Source organism: Leptopilina heterotoma, unplaced genomic scaffold (assembly GCF_015476425.1).
Source record: "Leptopilina heterotoma isolate Lh14 unplaced genomic scaffold, ASM1547642v1 Lhet_113, whole genome shotgun sequence".
NCBI lineage: Eukaryota > Metazoa > Arthropoda > Insecta > Hymenoptera > Figitidae > Leptopilina > Leptopilina heterotoma.
This window is the reverse complement of record NW_025110832.1, coordinates 748,749-773,218: the sequence shown is the minus strand read 5'-3', so window position 1 is coordinate 773,218 and position 24,470 is coordinate 748,749. Positions and strand designations below refer to the sequence as shown.

General features: G+C 29.8%; 2 protein-coding genes and 1 long non-coding RNA gene across 3 annotated transcripts; 2 read left to right on the top strand and 1 right to left on the bottom strand.

Moving 5' to 3' along the window:
* The first annotated feature begins 7,429 nt into the window (after positions 1 to 7,429).
* LOC122506150 lies at positions 7,430 to 9,196 on the top strand. Its single transcript, XR_006301981.1, has 3 exons — positions 7,430 to 7,636; positions 7,989 to 8,151; positions 8,261 to 9,196. It is a non-coding gene; the product is annotated as an uncharacterized LOC122506150 (long non-coding RNA).
* Positions 9,197 to 15,324: 6,128 nt separating this feature from the next.
* Positions 15,325 to 16,092, bottom strand: LOC122505088 (putative nuclease HARBI1). Its single transcript, XM_043616531.1, has one exon. The coding sequence runs from the start codon at positions 16,090 to 16,092 to the stop codon at positions 15,325 to 15,327; it is 768 nt and encodes a 255-aa protein (XP_043472466.1).
* A 4,352-nt stretch (positions 16,093 to 20,444) lies between these two features.
* On the top strand, positions 20,445 to 23,997 carry LOC122506117. The gene is made up of 3 exons (XM_043618117.1): positions 20,445 to 21,674; positions 22,118 to 22,303; positions 23,276 to 23,997. Exons 1-3 carry the CDS (start codon positions 21,536 to 21,538, stop codon positions 23,815 to 23,817), a joined length of 867 nt encoding a protein of 288 aa, XP_043474052.1. The 5' UTR covers positions 20,445 to 21,535; the 3' UTR covers positions 23,818 to 23,997.
* Positions 23,998 to 24,470: the final 473 nt, after the last annotated feature.

Here is a 24,470-nt window from a genome sequence, read left to right as displayed (position 1 = left end):
TCAAATACAACTAATTCAAATCAAATAAATAGAATATTTGAATCTAATAAATGATTATTTGAATCAAATTCAAAATATATTCAACTCAAATGTATATTTATTTGACCCGAATATTTTATTTAATTGTATCAAATAACTATTTATTTGAATCAAATACAACTAATTCAAATCAAATAAATAGAATATTTTAATGTAATAAATAATTATTTGAATCAAGTATGAAAATTATTTCATTCAATATTGATAATTTCAACATCAACAAATATTAATAAAAAAATAACTAATTGCAAAAGATAAATACTGATGACAATTCATTGATAGTTCACTTTCACATTTTTTTATACACTTAAACGCAATTTTTATTACATACACATTTGAAAAATCCTAACGCTTGGGGGTACGAACCCACGCCTAACCGAATATTCACGCACCGAAGTCACGCACGCTAACCACTATACTACGCTCGCATGGGACTCTCAAGTCTTAAACACTCTCATGTCTCACTAGCTGAAATAAAACTTGTAGAATTACTACAAGGCAGTGAACAATTTTGCCACTATATTTTCAATACTTTATTCAATGTCTATTTACGAATATATTTCAATATTTCTTTAAAAAATCAACTTATTGTAATATTTTTATTTATATATTTTTTCATAATATTAATTATTATGTCAATAATAATAAATTTATATAGTAATAATATAAATTTATTTGTAATAATTATAAATAAAATAAATTTATTGTGTCAAATAATTTTTATTTGCATCAAATAAACGAAATATTTGGGTTAAATAAATGAATGAATAGTTTCAAGTAACTCATTATTTTCGTTTCAAATAATTATTTAATTGATTGAAATATTTTTTTATTTGTCTTGATAAAATGTATATTAGCTTTAAATAATGAATTATTCGGATTAAATATTCCAGTCTATTAGAATCAATAAAATAAATTTACTGAATCAAATAATTCTTACTTGCATCAAATAAATCAAGTATTTGAGTGAAATAAATGAAAGAGCATTTTCAAATAATTCATTTTTTTCGTTTCAAATAATTATTTAATTGATTGAAATATTTTTTTATTTGTCTTGATAAAATATTATATTAGCTTTGAATAATAAATTATTCGGAGCAAATAATTCCGCTTATTTGAATCAATAAAATAAATTTATTGTGTCAAATAATTTTTATTTGCATCAAATAAACGAAGTATTTGAGTGAAATAAATGAAAGAATAGTTTCAAATAATTTAATATTTGTATTAAATAAATTTATTTATTCAATTCAATTAACTATTTATTTGAATCAAGTACGATTTATTTGGTTCAAATAAGTATGATTCAAATAATTGCAGATATTTAAATCAAATACATATTTTTTTGATCCAACTAAAAAGTATTTAAATCAATTAAATATTTTTCAAATAATTTGAATTATTTGAATCAAATAAATTTTTTTTCAGTGTAGATTGGAACAATGCAATATTGCATCACAAAATATAAGGAAAACACTAAAAGAAAATGCATTACATTTACCTTTTCCAATTAATTAACTTGGAAAAAAAGAACTTTGCATTTATTGAAAAAACGCTTTTTAGTCGATTATCACCCTCAGTGTTAGTATTTAACAAAAACAGTTTATATATCCGCTTCGGTGTACACGAAAAAGTTGGTTCTTATAAAAAGAAATGTTTTTATATAAACCAATCGGCTTTTTAATATTGCATGTTAAAAAAAATTGACTGTATCACAACTGGAGGTGTCTCACAACTGGAGACTCTCCCCTAAAATTATCAAAAATTATCAAATTTCAAAAATCCGAATTTCTAAAAAATTCAACATTTTTTCTCCTCTTTTATGGGATTTAGCTTCATTATTTTTGTGCTTTTGGAAAATACTTTACTTATTAAATAGTCTCGACTCTTTGGTAAAAAATCTAAAATTATCGAAAATTATCAAAAATTCAAAAATAAACATAAAACATGAAAATATAATAGCTTTTTTGTCGATATTTTACATTCGAAAGTTTTATTTACATAATGAAATGTAATTGTTAATATTGGAAATTTATATTTAAACCGCAATCCAACCTGTGACTTTTTTGGCCTATAGACGGCGCTTCACTTTTCATGAACTAAACACTGTCGAACACAGTCGTTTTCACTCTGTCCTAGAGTATACTTGTTTGCTTTTGTAAACCTTTTCATCTATTAATAAATCGAGCTATTTGTATTTCATTTAAATCTGTGTCTCAGTTCATTCGTTTCGCTATTGCCCCATTTTAATAGTCAATAGGTTATGGGCCCAGTCGGTCGCGATTCTACTTGAAAAAGTAAATCTTTAGTCAAGACGCGTCGGACGCGCTTCGGGCGGACATTTTGTTTTTATTCGAATCATTCTCGCGTGTGTAGTAAATTCCTTTTTTGAGAAACCTTGGTGAAATTCTTTCGCAACAATGAACACAACAGGTGTTAGATTTGAGGTGCTCAATCAGGAAAATTACGACACCTGGAAACTTCAAATGCGTGCAATCTTGATAAAAAACGACATGTGGGGATACGCGAATGGAACTATCGCAAAGCCTGTAGTGATACAGAACGACGCGGCATCTCAGGCGGCATCCGATGTATGGACTGCAGCAGACTTAAAAGCTCAGTCAGATATTATCCTGGCTATAAATCCAAGTGAACTAAGGCAAGTTAAAAATTGCCAGACCGCTCATGAAATTTGGACGAAACTAGCGACTATATACCAGTCCAAAGGTCCGGCGCGAAAGGCGGCTTTATTAAATAATTTAATATCTCTAAAAATGCACGACGGTGACGATGTTCATGAACATTCGCGTGTATTTTTCGATATTGTCGATAAATTGTCGGAACTAGAGATTGTAATTAACGCGGATTTATTAGTCGTTATGCTCCTGCGCAGTCTGCCAGAAAGTTTTGAAAACTTTCGATGCGCGATATCATCGAGAGACGAGCTGCCCTCCCTCGAAAATCTCAGAATCAAAATCAGCGAAGAAGTCGACGCCCGAAAGGAAGTAAATCGAAGCTCTTAACAAAACGCAATGTTCGTGGGAAAGTCGAATGGAAAGGAGGACAACGGAAATACGTTCGAAACGAAAAATCGGGTAACGATGAACACAAAAGTGACTTTAGGATGAAATGCTATAAGTGCGGTAAGATCGGGCATCGTGCGAAAAACTGTGATAAAGCAAAAACATCGAAGGAACAATCTGCCAAAAGTGAGGAAACGGTTTGTTTATTTACAACGTTAGAAGAAAGAAGTGACAAATCTTTCCAAACAAGTGACAGTGTAAATAGAAATTCTAACGATTGGTGCTTTGACAGTGGTTGCACGTCGCACATGTGCAATAATATAGAATCGTTTGCAAAGATCGACCGTGATAGTGACTGTGGTGAATTGAGTCTCGCAAATTGTGCACGTACTGAAATTTTAGCTCGAGGTACCGTATGTACAACGATCAAAGTAGATGGTGGCGAGAAAGTTATGAATTTCAGTGACACATTATTTGTGCCAGATTTGCGCACAAACCTTATATCGATAAGTAAAATAACGAAAAAGGGACACAACGTGGTTTTTTGCGAGGATAAAGCCGAAGTCATAAGTCGCGAAGGAAAAGTGCTAATAACCGCAAAACATGAAAATGGATTATACTATCTACGAAATTCACCGAGTGTTGAGTGTAATAAAATCACCGAGGCAGACATTCCCAGTAAATTCCCCAAGAAAAACTCCCTCGAAGACTGGCATCAGAAGATGGGTCATTTAAATGTCGCGTTTATTCGAGAAGCTGTCAAATCGGGATCCGTTCGCGGAATTAAGATCGAAAATTTGGACGAGAATTTTGAATGCAGAGTTTGCCTTCAGGGGAAGATGTGCCGGTTGCCCTTTCCAAAAATATCCAAGAGAGTGATAAGTTTGGGTGACCTTGTTCACTCTGATCTATGTGGACCGATGCGAGTGGAGTCAATGGGGAAGAAGTTGTACTTCGTGACTTTTATTGATGACGCCACAAGGTGGTCCGAAGTGAGGTTAATTCGACACAAAAACGAAGCATTGACAGAGTTTGAAAAATACAGAACTCTCGTGGATACGCAAAAGGGACGAAAAATAAAACAACTCCAGTCCGACAACGGGAAGGAGTACAACAACGAGAAATTCTTGAAGACTCTGCAGACACACGGAATAACACGGAGAATGACGGCTCCGTACAACCCCGAACAAAACGGCGTGGCCGAGAGACTGAACAGAACGTTGGTGGAGATGACGAGGTGTCTATTAATACAAAGTGGACTGCCATCTTCATTCTGGGCAGAGATTTTGAACACCGCAAATTATATTCATAATCGATCGCCGAATAGTAAACTCGGCGGAAAAACACCGTTCGAAGAATGGCACGGGGAGCCTCCGGACGTGAGCAACTTCAAGCGATTCGGATGTGAAGTCTACGTGATGGACAGATCGATCGACAAAGGAAAATTGGAACCACGAGCAGAAAGAGGAATATTCATCGGATACAGTGAAGAATCAAAAGCCCACAGAATTTGGCTACCGAACAAAAAGAGGCTGGTTATATCCCGAGATGTTAAATTTTTGGAAAGCAGCATTGATTCTTCATTGGAGAACAAAGAGGATTCAAGACAGAAACGAGACGATTTCCAGACACCTGTCACTTCGATGGACATGTGTAAAGAAAAATTCGATGATCCCTTCAGCATGATCGATTTATGCAGTCAACAAACTCCAAGACCTGAACAAAATGTAAACGAGCCAGCAGAAAATGTGCTGGACGAACAGGAAGAAGGATCAGAAGCAGATTACGAAGATTTTCTAGGCTTTCCAGGGGAAGGTCCGGAAGATGATCACCAGGACGACGGGGAAGTCAGATCAAATCGAGGAAGACGGCGAATAATACGAACAGGACAACGTGGACGACCAAGAAAGGAGCACAGAGCCTTTTGCAGCGAAAATGTTCACGAATTCGACCAAGCCTTTTTAGCCGAGATTCCTGTAAATCAAGCCCTGATCAACGAAGATTCCTACGAGTGGAAGGTGGCCATGGCAGACGAGGTCAAATCCATTATAAGCAAAGATACGTGGGACTTAATCAACAGACCTGAAGATAGATCTGTAATAGGAAGTCGATTCATCCTACGCAACAAATATGGATTAAGCGAAATTCTCGAGAAGAGGAAAGCCAGAATCGTCGCAAAAGGCTACGCCCAACAGTATGGAAAAGACTACTACCAAACATACGCACCGGTCGCTCGGCTTAGCTCCATACGGACCGCAATTGCCTTCGCTGCACAAAAGAAAATGCACATTCGCCAATATGATGTCGAAACTGCATACCTCAACGGACGATTGGAAGAGGAAGTCCTCATGGAAGTTTCAGAAAAATTCGAAGAAATCCTGGAGTTCATCATCGGCAGCTCAACGGACAAGCAGTGCATCAAGAGATCGAAGGAATTATTGGACCAACTCGACTCTGGAAATAAAGTATGCAGAATGAAAAAGGCGATTTACGGCTTGAAGCAAGCTGGACGGACGTGGCACAAACTCCTGGACAGCAAACTACGAGAATTAGATGCGAAGCCAACGGAAGCTGATCACTGTGTCTACTTGTGTCAAGAAGACGAAGCACTGCTCATCATCGTGGTTTACGTTGATGACATTCTACTGATGTGTCAAGATCCGACGAGAATTTCATTTTTCGGATCCCAGCTGGCGAAGAGTTTCGAGATCAAAGATTTGGGCGAAATCAAACGATGCCTGGGGATGGAGTTTCACCAAACCGAAGACGGAATCCTTGTAAACCAAAAGACTTACATCGCCGAGATATTGCAACGATTCGGGATGACGGATTGTAAGCCTGTCTCGACACCTATGGAAGTTGGCGCTAAAATTACCAAAGGAGAAAGATGGGAGAAATCGGATGGAAACCCACCTCCCTACCGTGAACTAATAGGATGTTTGCTGTACCTCTCTGTTGCCACTCGTCCCGATATATCTCACACTGTAAGTACACTTAGTCAATACAATGATAATTTTTCGAAGGGTCACTTGGACAGCTGCAAAGAGAGTCATGCGGTACCTAAAAGGAACAGACGACCTTGGAATAACCTACAAACGCCAAGCAGGAAATCCGGTAGGATTTGTAGACGCCGACTGGGCAGGATCGATAGATGATCGACGATCTTTCACCGGATACATTTTCACGATGGAATGCGGCGCCGTTGTCTGGGATTCAAGAAAACAGCGCACTGTAGCTCTGTCGACGACGGAGGCCGAGTACATGGCCTTAAGCGACGCTACCAAGGAGGCATTACACCTTCGCAGATTTTTGTTGGAACTCGGAGAACGCGATCTGAAAAGCATCAAATTAAAAATCGACAATCTCAGCGCACAGAAGCTGGCGATGAATCCGGTGTATCACGCCAGAACCAAACATATCGACGTGAAGCACCACTTTGTACGCGAGGTCATCGAATCTGAGGAAGTAAATCTGGAGCATATGGCATCGGAAGACATGCCCGCGGATATTTTGACGAAGCCCTTGAGCAAACCGAAGCATGAACGATGTATAAAATCATTAGGAATGTTTAAAATGTAAAATGATCTGTTTAAGGGCATCCGGGAAAAATTGAGCCCAAAAAGTGTTTTCCCGCGTGTCGTCTCACTCCTAAATAATTAGAGATATTTAGTTCGGATTTATCATGATAATTAGGAGAATTCATGGTGATAAAGAATATTCTCGAAAATTGCAAGTAATTTTTGAAATAAATATTGAAAAACGAAATTACAAAAGTTGGATTTTGGGCGAAAGAGAGAGACAATATGGCGGCGAGACACAGACAAGTGGATCTATGTGTCAGTGGTCAAGGAGGTGGCGCCAATTCTCGGAAGTGGTCGCGACTCGAACTGAGGAAATGTATTAATCTCAAAATACTCCACTTTCAATCGTTAATAAAATAATTTCCTCGCAAAATTATTGCAAAAACGGAGAGGGCCGCTCCTCGGTGAGTGAAATTCCTCTATCACCCCTCCAAATATGAACCCGAAATATTTTATCCTCTCAAAATGAGACGTCTATACTGAACCGTTCAAAACCCCCTTTTTCCGTATATTTAAACAATTTTTTTCAATAATTATTTATCAAAATTTCTCTAAAATCCGAGAGGACCGCTGGTCCCAGAGCATTTCTCTATATTTACCAAAAAATCCCGACTCAAAATATTCTTTTCTTTTTAAATGAGATGTCTATCACGAAACCAGTATTATTTCCCGGATGCCCTTAAGTGACTTTTATTTGTGGGTGTTTACGAGATGTACGACCTAGGGCGCCCCGGAGGCGCAAGGGGTTCTCAACTTGAGTTTTGTTTGAAACATGGGTTGCAACATATGAATGAGCTTTACGCACTTCGTCTTTTATTGTGATGCATATATGCACATTCCTATATGTAAATTGTGAAATAAAGTTAAGTGATAATTTAAAAGTTAATTAAATTGTTTTGTAATTGTGCAAAAACATGTTTTAAGAAGCTTTTCTTCAATTCCAGTTCTGCAGGAATTTTGGTTGCAAGAATGTGGATATAAAACATTTTTGAGGTTAGATTTCATTTTATTTAATTATTAGTCAAACTATGTAATGTTTTAATATTTTACTCTCATTAGTGTAGAAAAATTGTTGTTTATAAATAATTAATTTAATTTTCAATCAGTGAATATAATTAAATAATTGGTTAACGACTTTATTACATGAAGTTGTCTTTTATTTTGAGGTTAGTTTATAAATTTTTTTCCTTACTCTCAATTATTGTTATCAAAAGATAACAATAACTAAAAATGTATACACATAAAAATAAAATTAACTGATTTTCATTTAATATGAAATATTTAATAAAATTTAAACAGTATTTTACCAAAGTTGGAAAAACTATTTATCAATGTTTATTTTTAGATTATCATTATAAGCTGCGTTGCAGCTGATTTTTAGAAAATTGGAACTTTTTCAGTGGATATATATTCTTGATGTAAGTGAAAGAGTTTTCAAGATAGTTGCAAAAGGAAATTTTTTAAAAATTTATTGGCAAATAAATATTCATTCAACATGAACTAGAAAGGTATTGAAAATAATGGTATATTCAGTTTAAATTTACACCATGAAATGTTTTTTTGTACAATTTTTGTAATAATAAAAATAATAGCAGATAATCATTTCCTTTTTTGCAGGCAAAGGAATTATTATTACTCCTTCAATTGACGACCCTATTATGGACCTCTTATTTTTTCTACACTTCTATAATAGCGTGTAATTTCCTTAAAATTGTTTTTCGATTTCTTATTTAAATGTAACAACAATTTGTTTGCATTTTTTAAGTATCTATTTTTTTAACTGAATTATTTTTTCAATTTAACCAAGTTTGTGATTTAATTTGCGTATTTTCAAAATTATCTCTGCTCTCTAAATCTGAATTGATCTGAATATGTGAAAATTCACATTTTTCTAAGTTATAAGTCGCTCTATTGTTCAATAAGTACATATACACTTGTAATAAGTGAAATTTCCCACAAAATAAGTGAAAAATCCACTTATTTATAAATGTATATGCACTTATTAATAGAGAAGACGACTTATAACACACACAGTAAAAAGTAAATATTAATTCAAGGCCAGCCTTAAATTCAGCACTGGCTTCTATAATGTTAAATCATACAAAATTCATGCGTAAATTCAGCATTAACTGTCTTAAAAATGTTGCATCGTAATTTAAGACTACTTTGCTGTCTTAAAATAATACTTTCTTCTTACTGTGTGTAATAAGTGAAATTGCACATAATTATTCAGATTTAGAGAGTATGTTTTTAAAATTGCTAGTCAGTATTTTTCAACTTCTATAATAAATAACAATAAATTCAATTAATTTCTTTTATAACATTTTTATAATTATTAATCTTTAAAAATATTCATCTATTCTTTCTGATTCCTCATGGATCATACTCGTTATCGACAAACAAGACAACTATAAGAACATAAGGTAATGCTCAGCTTTGTAAATCACTACTGTGAATGTAAAATAAATCACATTGCTATTCGTACTAAAAATTAAAGATATATGTAACACTGAAAAAGCAATAAAGTGGAAGCTTGATTATACCAAAAGAAAATCAATTTATCCGAACTTTTTCTGACCACCCGAATCTTTCAAAGCAAAATAACAAAATTTTATGATAAAAAATTTTTGAAAATCCTGAATTCTCTATTTTATTAATATATTATTATGAATTAATATATATCTACATAAATATATTTATGTATATTAAACAAATTATTTAACTAAAAAATATAGTTTAACTGTCCAAATTTTTTACTATAATTATAAAAAAATATAATAATTTTCCCAAAATAACTGAAATAAAATCAAGAGCTGTAAAAATTTTAGTACTGGAAATATATGAGTGCTCTAAAAATTCAAGAACATCGAATTCATTTTCTAAAACGTTGATTGACAAAAAGAATGAAATATAAAATTGATAAGGGAATGATTTTAATTGTCCAACTTTTAAAACGGATTGCCAAGCAACTTAAAAAAATTGCCTATCTTTGAAATTTGCTAAAAAGTAAAATATAATTGATTAAAATTTTCTAAAAGGTTTATTGACCAAAAAAAAGAGTTTAAAAATTGATATGGAATTGCTTTTGATTATTAAACTCAACATTGATTGTCCATTCATTAAAAATGATTGTCCAATCTTGAAACTTGCTAAAAAGTGGAATATAATTGATTAAAATGTTCTAAAAGGTTTATTGACCAAAAAAAAGAGTTTAAAAATTGATATGGGTTTGCTTGATGCTTGATGTTGTTCCTTAAATGCCAAATGTTATTCAATGTTATACGTAAAAGTTGACTGACCATGGCATGAGAGTTGAACACATTGTAAACTTTCATGCAATTTTCAATCAATTTTTGCATCAAACAATGAAAAACAGAGGCGCATAAATTTTTCCCAAAAGAAAATTGACCAAATAATAGACATTTGATCGAAAAGATATTTGACAGAATAGACATTTGACCGATCAAATGTGTATTCTATATCAAATGCCGTTTGAGCGAATGTATATTCAATCAATTGTATTTTCAGGAACAATTACTGCGCCTCGAAGAACAGTCGGGATTTAAAGAATTATTCCGAACATTACAGTCATGATAATTTCAAACTTTAGAAAAATTTCGATGCTGTCTGTGGTAAATACAAATTATTAAAAATATTAAATCTACTAAGTTTTTGTTAGAACATTAAAAGAGTATTTCCATTTTTAGATATTCTTATGAGCTTAAAAAAGAAATACAAAACGGAAATATGAACTTAGCCAAAAAAATTAGAAAATTCCAAATTTCTAAAGACAGGAAATTTTTTTATGGATCAACTAGAATTTTTCCAGTTTCGTATCAAGTATGAAAAGATTTTTAAAAAAGGTTAGAGGTGGGAGCAAAGAAATCCGAAGATTTTCAGAAAAATTTTTGACATTCGATGAAATTAGCCAAAAAAAAAATAGAAAATTCCAAATTTCTAAAGACAGGAAATTTTTTTCCGGATCAACTAAAGTTTTTCTAGTTTCGTATTAAGTTTAAAAAGAATTTTCCAAAGGTTAGAGGAGGGAACAAAGAAATCCGAAGATTTTCAGAAAAATTTTTGACATTTGACGAACTTAGCCATAAAAATAGAAAATTCAAAATTTTTAAGGACAGAAAATTTTTTTCTGGATCAACTAAAGCTTTTCCAGTTTTTTATCAAGTATAAAAAGATTTTTAAAAAGGTTAGAGGAGGGAGCAAAGAAATCGGAAGATTTTCAGAAAAATTTTTGAAATTCGATGAACTTAGCCAAAAAAAATAGGAAAATTCCAAATTTTTAAAGACAGGAAATTTTTTTCTACATTAATTAAAGTTTTTCTAGATTTGTTTCAAGGATGAAAAGATTTTCCAAAAGTTTTCAGGTGGAAGCAAAGAAATCCAAATATTTTATGAAAGAATTTTGACATTCGATGAAATTAGCCAAAAAAAAAAAAAAAAAATTCCAAATTTTTAAAGACAGGAAATTTTTCTCTCCATCAACTAAAGTTTTTTAGAGTTGTTTCAAGGATAAAAAGATTATCCAAAAATTTTCAGGAGGAAGCAAAGAAATCCAAAGATTTTATGAAAAAATTTTGACATTTGATGAAATTAGCCAAAAAAAAATAGGAAAATTCCAAATTTTTAAAGACAGGAAATTTTTTTCTCCAACAACTAAAGTTTTTCTAGATTCCTTTCAAGGATAAAAAGATTATCCAAAAATTTTCAGGAGGGAGCAAAGAAATCCAAAGATTTTATGAAAAAATTTTGACATTTGATGAAATTAGCCGAAAAAATAGAAAATTCCAAATTTTTTAAAGACAGGAAATTTTTTTCTATATTAATGAAAGTTTTTCTAGATTTGTTTCAAGGATGAAAAGATTTTCCAAAAGTTTTCAGGAGGGAGCAAAGAAATCCAAATATTTTATGAAAGAATTTTGACATTGGATGAAATTAGCCAAAAAAAATAGGAAAATTCCAAATTTTTAAAGACAGGAAATTTTTTTCTCCAACAACTAAAGTTTTTCTAGATTCCTTTCAAGGATAAAAAGATTATCCAAAAATTTTCAGGAGGAAGCAAAGAAATCCAAAGATTTTATGAAAAAATTTTGACATTTGATGAAATTAGCCGAAAAAATAGGAAAATTCCAAATTTTTAAAGACAGGAAATTTTTTTCTCCATTAACTAAAGTTTTTCTAGATTTGTTTCAAGGATGAAAAGATTTTCCAAAAGTTTTCAGGTGGAAGCAAAGAAATCCAAATATTTTATGAAAGAATTTTGACATTCGATGAAATTAGCCAAAAAAAAAAAAAAAAATTCCAAATTTTTAAAGACAGGAAATTTTTCTCTCCATCAACTAAAGTTTTTTAGAGTTGTTTCAAGGATAAAAAGATTATCCAAAAATTTTCAGGAGGAAGCAAAGAAATCCAAAGATTTTATGAAAAAATTTTGACATTTGATGAAATTAGCCAAAAAAAATAGGAAAATTCCAAATTTTTAAAGACAGGAAATTTTTTTCTCCAACAACTAAAGTTTTTCTAGATTCCTTTCAAGGATAAAAAGATTATCCAAAAATTTTCAGGAGGGAGCAAAGAAATCCAAAGATTTTATGAAAAAATTTTGACATTTGATGAAATTAGCCGAAAAAATAGAAAATTCCAAATTTTTTAAAGACAGGAAATTTTTTTCTATATTAATGAAAGTTTTTCTAGATTTGTTTCAAGGATGAAAAGATTTTCCAAAAGTTTTCAGGAGGGAGCAAAGAAATCCAAATATTTTATGAAAGAATTTTGACATTGGATGAAATTAGCCAAAAAAAATAGGAAAATTCCAAATTTTTAAAGACAGGAAATTTTTTTCTCCAACAACTAAAGTTTTTCTAGATTCCTTTCAAGGATAAAAAGATTATCCAAAAATTTTCAGGAGGAAGCAAAGAAATCCAAAGATTTTATGAAAAAATTTTGACATTTGATGAAATTAGCCGAAAAAATAGGAAAATTCCAAATTTTTAAAGACAGGAAATTTTTTTCTCCATTAACTAAAGTTTTTCTAGATTTGTTTCAAGGATGAAAAGATTTTCCAAAAGTTTTCAGGTGGAAGCAAAGAAATCCAAATATTTTATGAAAGAATTTTGACATTCGATGAAATTAGCCAAAAAAAAAAAAAAAAATTCCAAATTTTTAAAGACAGGAAATTTTTCTCTCCATCAACTAAAGTTTTTTAGAGTTGTTTCAAGGATAAAAAGATTATCCAAAAATTTTCAGGAGGAAGCAAAGAAATCCAAAGATTTTATGAAAAAATTTTGACATTTGATGAAATTAGCCAAAAAAAAATAGGAAAATTCCAAATTTTTAAAGACAGGAAATTTTTTTCTCCAACAACTAAAGTTTTTCTAGATTCCTTTCAAGGATAAAAAGATTATCCAAAAATTTTCAGGAGGGAGCAAAGAAATCCAAAGATTTTATGAAAAAATTTTGACATTTGATGAAATTAGCCGAAAAAATAGAAAATTCCAAATTTTTTAAAGACAGGAAATTTTTTTCTATATTAATGAAAGTTTTTCTAGATTTGTTTCAAGGATGAAAAGATTTTCCAAAAGTTTTCAGGAGGGAGCAAAGAAATCCAAATATTTTATGAAAGAATTTTGACATTGGATGAAATTAGCCAAAAAAAATAGGAAAATTCCAAATTTTTAAAGACAGGAAATTTTTTTCTCCAACAACTAAAGTTTTTCTAGATTCCTTTCAAGGATAAAAAGATTATCCAAAAATTTTCAGGAGGAAGCAAAGAAATCCAAAGATTTTATGAAAAAATTTTGACATTTGATGAAATTAGCCGAAAAAATAGGAAAATTCCAAATTTTTAAAGACAGGAAATTTTTTTCTCCATTAACTAAAGTTTTTCTAGATTTGTTTCAAGGATGAAAAGATTTTCCAAAAGTTTTCAGGTGGAAGCAAAGAAATCCAAATATTTTATGAAAGAATTTTGACATTCGATGAAATTAGCCAAAAAAAAAAAAAAAAAATTCCAAATTTTTAAAGACAGGAAATTTTTCTCTCCATCAACTAAAGTTTTTTAGAGTTGTTTCAAGGATAAAAAGATTATCCAAAAATTTTCAGGAGGAAGCAAAGAAATCCAAAGATTTTATGAAAAAATTTTGACATTTGATGAAATTAGCCAAAAAAAATAGGAAAATTCCAAATTTTTAAAGACAGGAAATTTTTTTCTCCAACAACTAAAGTTTTTCTAGATTCCTTTCAAGGATAAAAAGATTATCCAAAAATTTTCAGGAGGGAGCAAAGAAATCCAAAGATTTTATGAAAAAATTTTGACATTTGATGAAATTAGCCGAAAAAATAGAAAATTCCAAATTTTTTAAAGACAGGAAATTTTTTTCTATATTAATGAAAGTTTTTCTAGATTTGTTTCAAGGATGAAAAGATTTTCCAAAAGTTTTCAGGAGGGAGCAAAGAAATCCAAATATTTTATGAAAGAATTTTGACATTGGATGAAATTAGCCAAAAAAAATAGGAAAATTCCAAATTTTTAAAGACAGGAAATTTTTTTCTCCAACAACTAAAGTTTTTCTAGATTCCTTTCAAGGATAAAAAGATTATCCAAAAATTTTCAGGAGGAAGCAAAGAAATCCAAAGATTTTATGAAAAAATTTTGACATTTGATGAAATTAGCCGAAAAAATAGGAAAATTCCAAATTTTTAAAGACAGGAAATTTTTTTCTCCATTAACTAAAGTTTTTCTAGATTTGTTTCAAGGATGAAAAGATTTTCCAAAAGTTTTCAGGTGGAAGCAAAGAAATCCAAATATTTTATGAAAGAATTTTGACATTCGATGAAATTAGCCAAAAAAAAAAAAAAAAATTCCAAATTTTTAAAGACAGGAAATTTTTCTCTCCATCAACTAAAGTTTTTTAGAGTTGTTTCAAGGATAAAAAGATTATCCAAAAATTTTCAGGAGGAAGCAAAGAAATCCAAAGATTTTATGAAAAAATTTTGACATTTGATGAAATTAGCCAAAAAAATAGGAAAATTCCAAATTTTTAAAGACAGGAAATTTTTTTCTCCATCAACTAAAGTTTTTCTAGATTTGTTTCAAGGATAAAAAGATTATCCAAAAATTTTCAGGAGGGAGCAAAGAAATCCAAATATTTTATATAAGAATTTTGACATTCGATGAAATTAGCCAAAAAAAATAGGAAAATTCCAAATTTTTAAAAACAGGAAATTTTTTTCTCCATCAACTAAAGTTTTTTAGATTTGTTTCAAGGATAAAAAGATTTTCCAAAAGTTTTCAGGTGGGAGCAAAGAAATCCAAAGATTTTATGAAAAAATTTTGACATTTGATGAAATTAGCCAAAAAAATAGGAAAATTCCAAATTTTTAAAGACAGGAAATTTTTTTCTACATTAATTAAAGTTTTTCTAGATTCGTTTCAAGGATAAAAAGATTTTCCAAAAGTTTTCAGGATGGAACAAAGAAATCCAAAGATTTTATGAAAAAATTTTGACATTTAATTTAACTTTCAAGACATTTTTGGAGTTGTGTGAGGAAGGAAGAAACAAAATATCGGTAAGTAATTTTCTGTATTATTTTCTACATTGTTCAGTAATAATTTTATTTAATATACAATAGGAAAAGCGGCTAATTATATTTAATTAATAAAAAATTTAAGGGTTACCATCAACAAGCATATTCATAATATTCATTCTCTTTTGAACAGCAGGCGCATTATGAAATTCATTTTCCTCATCTACTTCATGAAGAATAATTTCAGCAATATGTTGATTTATTTCATGTAGTATTTCTTCATTCATATCATCTTCTAGGTCCAAACATATGTTATGAAGAACGCAACAGGCAACAATAATTAAAGGTCCGTACGCCACGTTTTGTAAATAAAGGTAAAACAAACGTCTAAAACGACCTTTCAATAAACCGAATCCCCGCTCTACAGTCATTCTTGTTTTAGATAGAATTGTATTAAACCTGACCTGGGAAGGAGTTAAATGGCCATTATCTTTAAAGGGCACCATGAGAAACGGATGCAATTTGTAAGCAGCATCTCCAAGAATATGCATTTCCTCAGGACAGAAATTTTCTGATTCTGTTATCAATTGCTGTCCCATGGGGCTCATTTCAAAGAGACGATTGTCGTGGACACTACCGCAAACACCTGCGAAAACATCAAGGAATCTTCCTTGGCTATCACACATTCCTTGAAGAAGGAGTGAGTGAAAGCCTTTGCGGTTAACATAACTTCCAGCATCAGCAGACGGAGCCCTAATTTCTATATGGCAACCATCCACTGCAGCCAGAACATTAGGGAAGCCACCAGCGTTTCTAAAATCTCTAGCTACTTGATGAAAGTTGTTCGCTTCAGGCCACTTAATGTACTCTCCTGATAATGCGTTGAGAACTTGACTAACGCTAAGCATGCAATTCCACGCAGTGTCTTTGCATACTCCAAAGCGATCAGCTACTGTTCTAAAAAAGGTATGAAATAGTGTTATGTAAATATAAACTGATTAAAGAATTTATTCTACTAAATTATATATGCGTACGTCTGCCCATTTTGGCACTATTGAATTTAAGTATATATATAAGAGTACATTTTTTATAAAATTTTGAACAGTGGTTTAGACCTCTTTAAAGGTAAAATTAGTGAAGTTTAGATATTTAAAGTTAATAGTATAAGAAAAATTAATTTACAAAAAAACGAGTTTAAAGTTAAAATCTAGCATTTGTTGCCATGTTTTTTGCCATTTGTTTTTGCTTGGAAATTATTGAACGTAATAATTGAATTGAAATGATTCTATCACTTTGCTGTCGTTAATTATCTTCATGGTTTTTGAATTATGAAAAATAATTTTCTCTAACGCTTGCTCTGAAAGGAGTACTTTTCTTGGTAGAAAAGTGTGGCGAAAGTAAAATTTGGCGTGGCGAAAGTAATTTTTAGCGTGGCGAAAGTATATGTGGACGTCCACATGAAAAGGGCCCATTTTGGCACTATTGGAGTTATCTATATGGGCGTATTCCTTGCAAAATTTGGAAAATTTTGAATGCTCTTAGAACTTTTTTGGTTAAAAATTCGCTGAGTTACGGAATTTCAAAGTTTAAAACGCCAAAAACCTCATTTCGAGAAAAACGGAATTAAGGATTGCGATACCAACTATAATTGTTGTATCTCTAGTTCTTCTGAGAAGTTATTCAGATAATAATTGTTTCCAGTTCAGGGCATCTTGAAGATAAAAAACCAACAGGTTTAAAATTTTTAGAACCACCCCCTTCCCTCTTAATTTTGAAAATACGAAAGACCGACAATATGGGCCCTTTTCTAAAAAGGACAGTTTTTCTATTAAAAAACCATTTTTTTACTAGATTAATGATTAGATACAATTTTATTCTGTTATTTGGAGAAAAAGAGTAGATACTAAACTTATTTAAAATTTTTTGACAGTCTCTATTATGAAAAAAGTGACGCAATACCCAAATTTTCATTTCGACAATTACGAAAAAAACGACTCTAACATCAATTTCTCTGGTTCTTTGGGGAAGTTATTCAAATAAGAATTGTTTACAGTCCAGGACACCTTAAAGATGAAGAATCAAGAGGTTTAAAATTTTTCCACACCTACATTTTTAAAATACGGATTACTTTTGCAAATAACCGACAAAATGGGCCCTTTTCATTTTTCTAAAGAACCAATGAAATCAAACATTTAAATTATCGATAAATTAATGAAAACCGCATGATTCTACTTGTCAAAACATGTAGCTTGATAATAAAAAATAAAAAAAAATTAAGATCTTGCTCCAAAATTACTAAATTGCGATTATCTCGAAAACTAGAACCAACAATGTGGGCCCTTTTCATGTGGACGTCCACATATCATGACCTAATTCTTTTTTTTGTTCTTTGACCGATATATATTTTGTATCTAAGTTCTTCTCCACTCAAAACATTCGTCTTTTCTTATATTAAACATAAGCACACGTTAAATTAAAATTATACGAAACTCACGAAGAAACCTTTCCTCGCAAGGCGTTGGAGAAAACGTAGTACACAACACGTGGTGAAAGAATGATTTTTCTCAAGTGATTGCTGCTCTCGCTACGCTAGAGCCGCAAACTTCACTCACGAAAAATCACACTTTCGCCACTAGTTGCACAAAGTACTATTTTTTATCTATAAAATGCAAAATACAATACAAAATTAATATAATTAATATAACACAGTGCAACAGCATATTTATTTCTGGAATCGCATAGGGTGATTTTTATAGGTTTTTTGATGGCGAACGCGAATCCGTAATCAGAATTGTTCCATCACCCTAGTTATTCAAGAAATTAGACCTTGAAAATTGGAAAAGGCCGTTTTTAGGGAACTTTTTCGCTTGTTATAAGGGTACAAAAATTTTTCCTAGGATTTTCATTATATGCGTACGAAAACCCATGTCCTCCTCAACAATTTCCAATTTGGACCTTTTAAAGATATCTATTTTTCGATAAGTTATCCTTGTTTGAAGTTCGCATCGTTACGTGAAATAGGATAATAATGAGAAAAATATTAACATAATATTAACATTAATTTTAACCCATTAAATCTCAAGCAGAAACCAATAATTCGTTAAAGAAACCATTTGATTCTTAGGAAAATGAAAAATAAATTGACCACTGTTTTTGTGTTTATCATTTCCAATTGTTTAATAGTAATTTTACAAAAACAAAGATAATTCATCCAAAAATAGATATTTTTGAAGGGTCTAAATTTGTGATTGTTGAGGAGGATATGAGCTTTCGTATGCATATCATGAAAACCCTGGAGAAAATGGGACGCATGATTATTCCCCAAATGTCATTTTTCCGAAATGTCATTTTACCGAACTGCACTTTTGCGAATAGTCATTTTTGCGAAAAGCCATTTTTGCGAAATGTCATTTTTACGAATAGTAATTTTTGCGAAAAGCCATTTTTGCGAATAGTAATTTTTGCGAATTGTCATTTTTGCGAATCGCCATTTTTACGAATTGTCACTTTTGCGAATTGACATTTTTACGAATCGCCATTTTTACGAATTGTCACTTTTGCGAATCGACATTTTTACGAAATGTCATTTTTGCGAATAGCCATTTTTGCGAAAAGTAATTTTTACGAATTGTCGTTTTTGCGAATTGTCATTTTTGCGAAAAGCTATTTTTGCGAATTGTCATTTTTGCGAAATTTCATTTTTGAGAAATGTCATTTATGCGAATTGTCACTTTTGCGAATCGCCATTTTTACGAATTGTCACTTTTCCGAAAAGTCATTTTTGCGAAAAATACAATAGTGAATCTATATATACCTACAAGTTTACTATTGTATTTTTCGCAAAAATGACAATTCGCAAAAATGACTTTTCGCAAAAGTGACAATTCGTAAAAATGGCGATTCGTAAAAGTGACAATTCGTAAAAGTGACAATTCGTAAAAATGTCAATTCGCAAAAGTGACAATTCGTAAAAATGGCGATTCGCAAAAATGACAATTCGCAAAAATTACTATTCGTAAAAATGACATTTCGCAAAAATGGCTTTTCGCAAAAATGACTATTCGCAAAAGTGCAGTTCGGTAAAATGACATTTCGGAAAAATGACATTTGGGGAATAATCATGCGTCCCGAGAAAATTTTTGTACTCTTATAAAAAACCGAAAAGTATCCCAAAAACAAACGTTTTTCAATTATCAAGGTCTAATTTCTTGTAAACCTAGGAGGTGATGGAATAATTCTGATTACTGATTCCCATTCAGCATCAAAAAACCTTTAAAAATCACCCTATGCGATCCCAGAAATAATAAAAAAGTGAAATTCTGTAGCACTGTGTAATTAATATAATTAATATAAATGTGAATTAAATTTGTATTCTTAAAACGTTTTTAGTATGAACATGTTTTTTCGCCCAGAGTGAAATTTTTAATTTTTATGTTAGTAATTAGAAAACTCGAATCTTTTCGATTACATTATTTTATTCAAGTAATTTCGAGATTTTAGAAGGTGTATACTACATTTTGTTCTTTAAATTCCCGTTCATTTTTATGTTTTTCCTAGAATAAAAGTATTTGAAATCTGACTTGCTAAAAAAGATATTGTATGACAAATCGTACAAACTATTTTATTTTTAACTATTAATTATATATAGTTTCATGAATTAATATATAATAGAAATAATAGCCCTGAAAAATGAAATTTTAAATGGACTCAAAATTCAACTTGAAGCAAGTAAAAAGTTCCATTGTTATTCACAATTATGATTCATTTTCTGACTATTTTTCTATTTTACTCATATTTTCAGTTGGTGGACACCCTATTTGTATGTAAGAAGTTGTCAAATGACGAGAGAAATTTGAGAATTATTGGCATGACAATTCGTTTGATATGTTTTTAATCAACTTTCTATTTTCTTTAATAAATTAAATAAAATTTCTTATATATTATAAATATAGAAATAATGCACCTATACACTCCTTGATTGCACAAAGTCCAGAGAGCAATACAAACTTGCTTTTCAGGAGGAACAACAATCGGCCCAATATTTTTTCTAACAAGCAAAGGACCAATTCTTTCAAGAAGGTTTTGAAACGTTGTCCTTGTCATTCGGAAATGTTCCTTAAAATCTATTAAATTAAGAGAATAGAATGTATTACAGGTTTAGCAGTCAAGTTTTTTAGATATTTAATTTTTAAAAAAATGTTTTTATAAATATATTTCGAAATATTTCCTCTACTAAATATTAATTTCAATATTCCACGATAAAAAAATTTAATAAACTGTAAATTTATTAAAAAAAGAAGGAAAACTTTTGTTCTTTAATCATTAAATATATATTTAACTGTAATTTTTATTTTCAGTAATAGTACTGAAATATTACTGTATGTTCTTCTGCCTTGAAAACAATATTTTTATTACAGTTTTCATTAGAGAATGCAAATACAAATAATTTTTTAACACATTCAAGCTCACCATAGGACAGTGAATTCCGAAAAAAGTTCAGAAATGTTATTAAAAAGTGGGTGAAAAATATTGAACGAAATTTACGTATAATAGACTTATCCCCTTTTCTACTCTGCATTATTTTTATTATTAACACACTTAATTTCCTTAAGACAAACAATCATATTTTTATAGTACATATTTAGATAACTTTACCTACTATTGTTATGTAAAAAATTAATATTATTATTCATTATCGTTTTGAAAATTAGTTCTGGTAATGATATTTACCTGATAGGGAATACAGAGGAATTACTTCTTCGAAGTAATTTACTATTCTATAATGTTTCTTTCTTCTTGACTGAATTAAAATTTTTATTATGTCATCATCATCATCATCATCGTTAAAGAAAAGGTCCATAGCAAGCATAAGCGTTGCTGCGTTTTGTAAATTTTCTGCCATTATTTTTCAGCCGGCTTTGCAACTTTTTGCTTTCTAAACTCTACAAAAACCTGAATTAAAGTTTGTCGTTTTCTTCATTTCTTCCTTCGCTTATATGATTTTCCACGTCGGTAAAATAGTTATCCGCCCTTGTTCGAACGCAGTAATGCAGTAATGTAAATAGCTTCATAGAGCGTTTATACACCTTTAGTAAAAATTGTCCAGAACTAAAAACTTACGTAGGAGTAAGAGAGACAGGCTGTGTATCTGTCTCTCTTACTCCAATATAAATTTTGCATTATGGACAATTTTTACTAAATATGTAAATATGGTGCATAAGTATGAAGAGTATAAAGGTATACCGGTATACCATCTTCGTCTTTTTCATACTCTCAGTTTTATAATACGTGGCAGGGAAAACCCAATCTAAGAATTCCTGAACGTTTTCGTGTACATACTGATAAAAACTTATGAAAGAGTATATAAAAAAATTGTGGTCTAAAATTATATCAAAAATGATAAATGTTACTGGACTGAAAATTGATAAAAACAATGAATTAATTAGAAACAATGGACGAATTTTATGTACAATTGTAAACGAAGAGGATGGTAAGTCTTGAGCACATTTGACCCTAACCTATAGATTTATATTTATATATATTTTTTTTAATATTTCTAAGATGAAATTTATTTTTGGATCACAGAGTGAAATATTGTTTTTATGAAATAAATTACAATATTTTAATTTTTAATTATGTTTTATTAATTGAAAGTATCTGTAATAAAAACTTCAATTAATTTCAATATAAAATAATTATTTGAATCATTTGTTGATAGTAATTATAAATATTGAGAACTTAAATATCATTATTACAATTAAACTAATTTTGATTAATTTCTTTATTTTTAATATATCTAAATACTGTTATTGCTAAACTGTTTGGATAAACTCGTGTTCTAATAATAAGAAATTATTATTTTAATGGAAATAAATTTCAAGGTTCTTAAATATTTGAATTGAAATAATTTTAATAAATATTTGTCAATAATAGGTTCAGTTGGTGAAGCTTTCATTGAAGAAGGGTATTTGCAGAACATCTTACCCAACGAAGGGACAGAAGGAAATGAAGGGAGAGATTTTGAGAATACTTCTAGTGCTCCTACCATTGAAATTCCCGACGATGACGAAGACATTTCAGAAGCTGAAGAAAAGCATTTTCAAGCAACTGCATCAGAAGGTAAAAATAATTTGAATATTTTACAGGCAGTATGAAATTTTTTAAATATTCTTTGAAAGTATGTACATTTTCAGTTTAGTTTTTGATTTATTTTAAACGTTCTTTTTAAACCTCTTAAATTTTTGTAACAATCCAATCGCAATTCTAATTCATTAAAAACAAGTTTACCTACTTTTGAAAATGAAAATTTTATTTTATTTATTTATAATTTTTATCAGTTGCTCTAATAAATGAAATATTGTTAAAGTTTAATAAATTACAAAAGTACAATTATCAAAGTTGTTACTAAGAATTGTTTTCTTTAAACAAATTATTATTTTTATTTACTAAATTTTTTAATGAAGCTATTCATAAAGATGCAGTTTTTTCCTAATTTAAATTAGCTGAACTTTACATAAATACTAATTCATATTAATAATAATAATTATTTTGTTAAATTAATTTTAAATAATTTTTCAACACATTGTTATTCACTTCTTTTTAATAAAATTTACCTTTAGGGAAATGCAGTTTTTCTCAATTTTGCAATTTACCACAATTTTATAAAAAAAACCGATTCAGATGGAAAATAAAATTATTATTTAATCAATTATGTAAAATATTAGTAAATAACAAAATTAATTTTTTAAATGCTTTTTTGAGTAGTAATTTTATTTTTAATCTGCAAATCAATATTTCGAATTACTTTAGTAAATTGCAAAATTAGAATACTGCAAAAAATTTGTAACTGACAATAATAATTTATTTATATTATTATTAATATATTAATTTTGTTTCCAATCAGCACAGGTATTATATAAAGTTAGGTAAATTGTTATAAATTAAGAAAGATACTGCTACCTCTAAAGTGATTTGTGTAAAAAGTTTGCAAATAATAATAATAATAATAATAATGATTTTGTTAATCTCTGTGGATATATAGATGTTTTTTGAAAATTTATAATATTACATTTTTTAAATATGTTTTTCCAGATATACAATTGGAAAAGAAATGGCCTCCGGACAATGTCAAATTACTCATAACAAGTTATGAAGAAATTTGGCAGAATCCAGCAAACAAAAAAAAGATGCCCAACACAATGTGGGAAATGGTTGTCAAGAAACTAAATCAAGTTGGCTGTTGCAAATATAATAAAAAAGATTGCATGGATAAATTCAAGAGTTTAAAGAGAACTTATAAAAATCAGAAGAAAAGAAAAGAAACATCTGGGGAGGGAAACGCAGACTGGGAGCATTATGAACAAATGCATAATTTAATGTTTCAAAAACCAGAGATGAACCCCATAGCAACATCATCCAATATTACCGGTTTTAAAAAAAGTAAACCTATCGAAACAAAAAAGCGCAAAATGACTATAGATTCGTCTAGCGATGAAGAAAAGCAAAATATCAAACAGCCTCGTAAAAAAAAGAATAATTCTGAGATGGAGAAAATTTTGGACTTCATGGAGAAGAAAGAAGAAAACAGAAATAAATTTATAGAGCGTTTTTTATCTATACTTGAAAAGAAGTAAAATAGTACCGTATTTTTCTAAATACTTGTTGTTTGATATAAATTCTTTCCTTTTTTTATTTTATTCGATATTTTTAAAACAAATTTTTTGAAATTTTGATTATAGATCACATATTTGTTTGAGTGGTTTTGAGGTTTCTTCGACTTTTTGATAAAATATGTAGCATGCGTTAAACTTTTTCGTCACTTAAAAAATTATAATGTTATAAAGTAAAAAAAATAAATAAATAAACTTAATTACCTATAAAAAAATCTTTCTTTGATTAAATAAAAATCTTTTAAAAATGAGAACTTTTTTCTCGGTGTCGAGAATTTTATCGACTTTTTAAATTTATTTCACTAGAACTACCTATACAATTTTAATAAATGTAAAACATTTTTAATCTTCTATATTAATATCTGTTCGCAGTTTGAAGTTAATTGTTATTTAGGTACTTTTTTGTTTCCTAATTTTTTTACTAATTTTCTTGTTAAATATTTTTAAATTAAAATTAAAAAAAACATTAAAACTCGTTGTACTCTTGCAAAAATTTGAGAATAATTGAATTACTTAAAAAATTGTATTATTTATGAAAATAATTATATTCTCGCTAAGAATTATTAAAAAATTCTTGGAATCCCTAATTAAATTTCTTTGAAGAATTATTCTCAATT

Bases quoted from the DNA above. Each gene is read 5' to 3' on its own strand.
- LOC122506117 (XM_043618117.1), top strand. From the start codon at position 21,536: ATGAAAGAGTATATAAAAAAATTGTGGTCTAAAATTATATCAAAAATG. The intron at 21,675-22,117 runs GTAAGTCTTGAG...TGTCAATAATAG, and splicing joins AATTGTAAACGAAGAGGATG to GTTCAGTTGGTGAAGCTTTC. The intron at 22,304-23,275 runs GTAAAAATAATT...ATGTTTTTCCAG, and splicing joins TCAAGCAACTGCATCAGAAG to ATATACAATTGGAAAAGAAA.
- LOC122505088 (XM_043616531.1), bottom strand. From the start codon at position 16,092: ATGCTTAGCGTTAGTCAAGTTCTCAACGCATTATCAGGAGAGTACATT.